The sequence below is a fragment of the Urocampus carinirostris genome, chromosome 5, assembly GCF_059441175.1.
Source record: "Urocampus carinirostris isolate Australia breed hairy pipefish chromosome 5, RoL_Ucar_1.0, whole genome shotgun sequence".
In the NCBI taxonomy this organism is placed as follows: domain Eukaryota; kingdom Metazoa; phylum Chordata; class Actinopteri; order Syngnathiformes; family Syngnathidae; genus Urocampus; species Urocampus carinirostris.
The window spans coordinates 9,500,978-9,509,039 of NC_142353.1; the positions used below are offsets into that span (position 1 = coordinate 9,500,978).

The 8,062-nt window shown below is 39.7% G+C and overlaps 1 protein-coding gene across 1 annotated transcript; it reads left to right on the top strand.

Annotated features, from left to right (window-relative positions):
* The first annotated feature begins 2,830 nt into the window (after positions 1-2,830).
* LOC148365147 (tubby-related protein 3) lies at positions 2,831-6,630 on the top strand. Its single transcript, XM_088335593.1, has one exon. It carries the CDS (start codon positions 2,964-2,966, stop codon positions 4,566-4,568), a length of 1,605 nt encoding a protein of 534 aa, XP_088191719.1. The 5' UTR covers positions 2,831-2,963; the 3' UTR covers positions 4,569-6,630.
* Positions 6,631-8,062: the final 1,432 nt, after the last annotated feature.

Below are 8,062 nucleotides of genomic sequence, written 5' to 3' on the forward strand. Positions count from 1 at the left end.
ATGGTGTAAGATTATTTTGTAAGGGAAAATAAAATATTTTGTAATGGCATGAAGCCGTGGAGGTTGACAGGTATGACATAGATTTTTGCTTATTTAAAGTATTATTTTTTTCTTTTTCTTTTTTTCTTTAATGATTTTACTTTTATGTTCTTCCATTTTTTCCTTCTATCCAAACCTTGTTTCTTTTAGCCCTTTTTTTGTCTTTTTTTTAAATTTTTTAGGTTTTTTCATGTTTTTCTCTTTTCCCCCAATCTCTTTCTTTTCTTTTATCGTTCTTTGTGAAAGGTTGGGCAAAAAGTGAGAATAATTGTTGTGTCTGAGTCTCCGTAGTTATTATTCTTTCTTGGGCATTTAGCATTCTTTAGCGGTTGCACAACACTATACATCCAGTGGTCCAATATTACACACTGTACCTTTTGGCGATAATACACTTTCAAACACATTGCGGGACCTATTTACCCACAGTATCAAACTCGATTTTATTGCGGGCTGCCGGACCTTGGGTCTGTGTAAGGTTGGGCCGCATCAGGTTTGGTGGAAATACCTTTTCTCAAATATCCATCCATCCAAAACCTACACTGCTTATCCTCAGTAGGGTCGCGGGGGTGCTGGAGCCTATCCCAGCTATCTTCCCGCAGTGGGCAGGGGACACCCTGAACTGGTTGCCATCCTGTCGCAGGGCACACAGAGACAGACGGCTCACTCGCTCATTCAAGGACAATTTGGACCGGCCAATTAACCTGACATGCATGTTTTTGAAATGTGGGAGGAAACCGGAGTGCCCGGAGGAAACCCACGCAAGCACGGGGAGAACATGCAAACTCTACACAGGAAGGTTCGATCTCATGACCTCAGAACTGTGCCGCACACGCGCTGACCACTGCGCCGGCGAGCTGCCTTTCTCAAATATATTTCAGGAAAAACACCTGTATGAAATAAATAAAAAAAAAACATTGTAAGAATATATATCAATGAATCAACCATGAAGGACTACGTATGTGAGTTGTAAAATCCAATTATTGTAATTTAGATTCTAATGTATGTCTTTCGATTAATTTTCAATTGAATTAAATAATTTAATTATTTTTTATTTTTATTAAGCTCCTCTAAACTTAATGTCGGAGTGTCCTTGGGTAAGACACTGAACCCCCAAGGCTCCCGATAGACAGGTAGGTGCCTTGCATGGCTGTCTCTGGCTATCGGCGTGTAACTGTGTGTGTGTGTTTGTGAATGGGTAAAGTGTGAAGTGGCATTATGAAGCGCTTTGGAGGTCGTCAAGGACTGATTGAAAGCGCTATCCAAATGCAGTCCATTTACCGTTCTGAATACCAAATTGTCTGAACATTGCATCTTGCAAAATATCTTGTGGTAACATTTTACTTCTCTGACAAAGGATCAGGCTTGGGCGGGTAACGTAATAAATGTAACGGCTTTACGTAATTATGATACAAACATGTCATTGTATTCTGTTACAGTTACAGAAAAATAAAGACTAAATTAAATTACAGGTATGTTTGGTTGAAACGAGAATTACAGTTTTATTTAAAACTGTATTTACATATTTACATATTACAGTCCAAAAGTTCGACGTCCCTGCGGCAGATGGAAATCTTTGTGCCCAGGGATAAAACACAGCAAACTGCACTCCCTGTGCGCTTTGATGTTTTCCACTAGCACAGCTAGTTCGTCGGTCTTATTTGGTAGAGAGTTCACATTTACTATGATTACGGACGGTACCGAAGACTTAAAACGCCGCTAGCCGCTTAGCTAGCTCCGGCTCTCCATCCACGATTTCTTCAGGGCAAGGAGTTGATTCCTCAACTAAACGCATTTTTGTGTGTTAAAACCCATAACGATAGGATAGAAAGTAATCCAAAGTTTAGTTGTCAAATGGGACGAAAAACACAGACGATAGAAACAGACACTTAAAACAATAAATATTTGATCTTTCTACAGCATCTTGGAGATATTATAATTTTTCACTTCACAACTGTTATTTAAGGTCAACAAAAACATGGTGCCAGAAAACATCCAAAAATTATTCATTCGGAAAGAGGGAAATTATAACTTGAGGGGCTGTAGTAAATTCAAAATCCCAAAGGTGAGGACAACCAGGAAAAAGTATGTGTGTGTCTGTGTGTGGAGTCAAACTTTAGAATAATTTACAAGATGAGATCAAACAATGTCCAACTATTCATGTGTTCAAATTTAAATACAAAAAAACATTACTGGCAAAATACAGGGATGAAGAAAATGGGATATGGGTGAGATTGGACTATGGTCAACTTTTTTGTTATTGTTGCTATTATTATATCATAACTTTTATTATAAATATTATTTTTATTTTTATTGTTGTTATTATCATTGGTGTCGCAGTGCTGTTTGGTCACTAGTGGCATTATGACGTTGAGGGATGGGTATTACGAAGATTAGTGTATAAAATATGTGATTATTGTAATTGTTATAATTATTGATATCTGGCCTATGTAATAAGTATATCCATGAGATTTTGTTATATTAGAAACAAAAGAGGAGATATCTATAGAATGTAATTAATAGGGAAGATGAAGGGGTAGGGAAAATAAGCATCTGCTTCTGACTACCCCTTTTCGAACATGTTATGTAACATTATTTTGTTGTTGACTCATTGTTTTTGTCCTGCTTTTATCTTAATGTTCGAAATAAAGTTTTCTTTCATATAAACAAGTTTTTTGGGGGGGTTGTCTGGGTCTCACCCGTGCTCGGTTTACTTGTCCACTCCTGCTGAGCCACCATTGCTGTTTAAGAACATTATCCCATTTTAATCCACTTTGCCTTCTGCTCCGTGCAGGTGAGCAGACAGTCAGATGGAGCTGGGGGCCGCCATCGCACACCCGCATATTCCTTTTTCGATTGCTTTGATTGCTTTCTTCCAATCCCATCTCTGAAATTTTTTAAGCATTTCGCTCGAGTCTAGCGTACAGATGGAGGATCCCGAATTACGGCAGCAGAAACTGGACAATCAGCGATCCATTCTAATGAAGAAGCAGCAGAAAAAGCGTGCCGATTGCCAGATGGTGGTCGCCAATTCGGACTCTCGCCAGAGAAACCGAAGACAAAAAGCTCGTTCGGATGAGACGCCGCTTCTCATAAGCCAGTCCCTCAGTACCATTTCTCTGATCGAACAAGTGGAGTATGCGCATGATAACCCAATGGACGTCATCCTGCTGGCAGAGGGCGATGCCAAAACGTCTGCGGAGCAGCCCTTCACCCCAGGAGTGATCAACTTGGACATGGAACAAGAGGAAGATAAAACTGAGGACAAAGATGTGGACGAGGCAAGAAGAGCAAAAAGAAAGGGAAACCCAAAATCTCCAGATGATGCTGAAAGGGACATGGAGAAACCCGAGAAGACAAAAAGGAAAGACAAAACGAAAGATTGCCCCCAAGGACTGACAATAGACAAAACCACCAAAGAGAAGCGCAAAAAGAAGCACTTAGAGGACCCATTAGAGTCAGACCTTGAAAGCGGTGTAGCCAAGAACGGAAACGCTGAAAGTGGCTACGATGACGACGACGAGTCCCTGGCGCCATCTCGCGACTCTTCCCGGGAAAAGAAACATCTGGACACGTCCAGGTGCCAAATAAGCGACGACAGCAAGGACGAAGATGTCCGCATGGAAACAAAGGAAAGGAAGAAGAAGAAAGCAGAGAAAAACACGCCGAGTTTAGCATCTCTCAACTCAAACTACAAGGAGAGTTCGTCTTCGGGTAGCGAAGCCACCAATGGGACGGCTTCTCCGATATCCTTGGAGGACCTGGAGGCCTTCGCCATGCGACCCGCTCCCAGAGATGTGACTATACAGTGTCGGGTCACCAGGGACAGGAGAGGCATAGAAAAGGGAATGTTCCCCACTTACTACCTTCACATGGAGAAGGACGACGGAAAGAGGGTGTTTCTAATGGCAGGACGAAAAAGGAAGAGGAGCAAAACATCCAACTATCTCATCTCGACCGACCCGACAAATCTATCTCGTAATACTAGCTGCTACATTGGAAAGCTAAGGTCCAACGTCCTGGGGACAAAGTTCATAGTGTATGATGGAGGAGAAAACCCAGACAAAAAGCCTTTTATCAAAGAGTGTGAATCCTTGCGACAGGAGCTAGCGGCCATTTGTTACGAGACGAACATTCTTGGATTCCAAGGCCCCCGCAAAATGACGGTGATCATTCCGGGAATGCTGGACAACGACGAAAGAGTGTCCATTCAGCCCAAAAACGAGCAAGAAACGTTGCTAGCGCGCCATGCCAGTAACAACACAGACAAGCTGGTGACCCTGGTCAATAAATCCCCCAGCTGGAACGAGCAGACATTGTCCTACGTTCTCAACTTCAACGGGCGTGTCACGCAACCCTCTGTGAAAAACTTCCAGATCATCCACCCTGAGAACGGCGACTACATCGTGATGCAGTTCGGACGGGTTTCCGACGACGTCTTCTCCATGGACTACACCTTCCCCCTGTGTGCCCTGCAGGCCTTCGCTATCACACTTTCTTGTTTTGATGGCAAGCTAGCCTGCGATCCTTAAGTGCTCCTCCAGATCTTAGATCTGAACCACACGCTTGAAAGAAAAAATATTTACACATTCGTTCTCCATTCGGACCGCGGTGCTGTGAAATGCTCTTCCCCCTGAGATTTGATCTGCAACCTCGGTGGAAATGTTTAAATCTAAGCTTAAAACACATTTCTATTCTATAGCATATGAATAACCTATATTTTATGTTGACAATATCTGTGTATTATTTGCCCTCATGTAGGTTTTAGATCAGGGGATGGTGTAATAATAGACTGTGGTTTGCAATAATCTGTGGTCTGTGCAGCCCTTTGAGACTTTTTGTGACTAAGGGCTAAACAAATAAACATGACTTGACATATACTTATGCGCCGATAGAAGAATTGTGCCCATCATCATTTCAATCACTGACACTTGAGAGGAGAGAGCTGAAGTTTACACACATCGTAGTAATGTCAGTATCCGTTGCCGAATCCTACACACGTGCTGTACGTAAAAATCACTTATTTAATTTCTTCTTCAACGTAGCACTCATTTTTTTAAATTGGCGTGAGAATGCAGTTTTGTGAGGGCAGCGCAGTTGCACGGTAGTGATGCATACAGGGACATTCAGTACGCAATTTTGTCTTATTTTTTTGTATTTTGCAGTAAACTGGTGTTTAAAATCACTATACGATCACTGTATTGTTAAATTGTGAGTATATTTTACTTAGCGTAGTAAATCTGAATATTGTCAAGAGGTTTTACAACCCCAAACCCTCAAACAAGTAAAACTTGGACACAAGACATCCCAGAGTTTGTTGAAAATTTAGAAAGTGAATACTTGGTGTGTTTAAAACAGTATTTTGTTCTAAATCCACCCTGAATGTGAACTCAAGCAGAGAATATCTTGCCTGCCGTATGAAAGAGAGAGTTTTATTTTTGCTTATCAAACTACTGTAAATGAATCCATAATTTGCATATGCTGCACTTAGGACAGTGTCTTATTTGACCACTAGATGTTGCTTTATTGTTGCATGCAACTTAAAATGAGTGCTAAAAAACACAAACTTCAGAGAATCACAGTGACCAAACCACAACATTTTTTTTGCCCAGTCTTCTGCAAAGAAAGAAAAAAAGTAAAAAAGAAAAGGGAAAAAGATAATAAAAAGACAAAGGGGAAAAACAAAGAAGAAGAAAAGAAGAGATGAAAAACGAGAAAAAGTTTTTCCCTTTCTTTTCTTGGCAAAAACAAGGAAAAAAAGAAAAGGAAGTAAATCCATTTTTGTTTTTGGGGTTATCTGTAGCAGCAAGATGACCAACAATGATGTCAGCTCCATCCAAGTGAGGCTAACGTTACATAAGGTATATGAAAGTATTTTAAAACATGGACATTTATTCCATAGGCTATGCATTTTTGCTGATTTCTTAAATCAGTATTTTATTTTTTAATGAATTATATTTTCCCACCCGAGGCGCTTAATAATACATACTGTCCCTTTAGACTTTCACATTAAGGCTGGGGCCTTAAACTATCACCCCGCAGGCAACAATTGGCTACCGCTAGTTTAAGACCCTTGTGTAATAATTAGTGTTTTCTAGTGGTACAAAAAACTTTCATTCAGTAAAAAAAAAAAAAAACATCAATTTGAATACTAGGCAAAAATATATGAACTATCATACCAATGTTAATCTTTATAAAAAAAAAATCAAAGGTCGAGAATTGTGAATTTATTTCACACAGTGGATTCCACGCTTCCACGCTGTGCTCTGTGGCATTGGCCTACCTGCTTATTAGGTGCACTAGGGGTTCAGTGTCTTGCCCAGACACAGTGCTATGTAGTTGTCAAATATTAGACACCGGGGCTTGGAGCATTAAGCTTACATATTACGATGGGGCCTAACAATATCATCCCACGGGCTGCAAATGGCCCCTGGGTTGAGTGATTGAGATTTCTACTTCAGAATTAAAACAAAAGAAATGTGTGTAAACAAGTTTATTGTGGTAACCCTAAAAAAATGTCAGCATATTTTTTTTTTTAGATCTTTCCCCACTTTCAGTGAATTCAGTGTGGCTTGTTATACGTAGCAGTGTTTTTTTTTTGGGGCGGCAGTAGCTCAGGAGGTAGAGCGATCGTTTTAGGATTAAGGGATCCCAGTTCGAATCCCGGCTTGTCCGTGTTACATGCCGAAGTGTCCTTGGGTAAGACACTGAACCCCCAATACCCCCAATAAGCAGGTTAGCGCCTTACATGGCTGCACAGATCACGGCCGCTATTGGGAAATGTGAAGCACAATGTAAAGCGCTTTGGGAAGTCATTGACTTGAAAAGCGCTATATAAATGCAGATCATTTCATTTCATTTCATTTAACATTTTTTTTCCCGTACAAAAAATGTACTACGGCATACACAATTGCAAATAATCAAATAGTTGACAGGTATGTGAATATGAAAATGTTAAAGCAGGGCTGAAAAACCAATATGTATTGTAAATAATAAATACATAACCTATTCTTCAGTCTAAATGGTAAATGGTCTGCATTTATATAGCGCCTTTCAAGTCAATGAAGACCTCAAGTGCTTTAAAATGTGCTTCACACTGACCCATTCACACACACTCACACACCATTAACGCCCTGCCAGTCGGGCCATTTGAGATCGCACGTGATGCGTTTAAGGTGCTTTTTTTCTGTCCACCTGCTCGCAATTTTCTCTCCCACTGACGTGTTTCTCCCTAAATGAGTGAGTCTTTAACTGCAAAGAGATTCCAAGTTCCATGATTCGTTTTTATAACAGGATTATGAACACATGTGTGACCAAATATGAATTGCTCCCTTTGTGATTGACGCTGTTGGGAAGGTTTTAATGGTGGCGTGGCTATTTTCAGTCTAAACATTTATGAAAACAAAAAATTAAAATAAGGACTCTAAAATCATGCATTGGATCAAAGGATGTTTGTTGAATTAAGCTTACAGAAGTCACCATTTTGAATTGTGCACTTTTCTTCAGAGGGACGATTCAAAATTGTAATTGAATAATTGCATTAGATGGATTGTACTCCATTTTAGACTAAAAATACACTAGATGGCAGTACTGTGACGTCAAGGTTAAAGTTTTGCAGTTCTGCACTGAAAATGGTGACCTACAGGGTCTAACCCTCTATAAATGGGGTGGTTCTCGATTGTTTTAAGTGACGTTTGCAAGGTCGTTTAGAAAATAAAATATGTGCATGTTTTACATAAATTGATTTCATTGTACTTCTTTAACTGTGTGCCTTCATTTTGTAGTGTTTGAAAAAGTAATATCACATTAAAATGGTATACTGCAAAAAGTCTAATCAGGAAATGATAGAAAAAAAAGAGTAAATGATCTTTCCAAATAAAAAGTCCTCGCTTACTCGGCAGATAGAATATTTAACCTTAGCAGGACTTCTTTTTAAATCAAAGGATTTTTTTTTTACTTTACTGCAAGGTTAAATATTGTAAAAGTATTTAAAAAAAAAAATACAGAATAAGATTTTTTGAGGGGC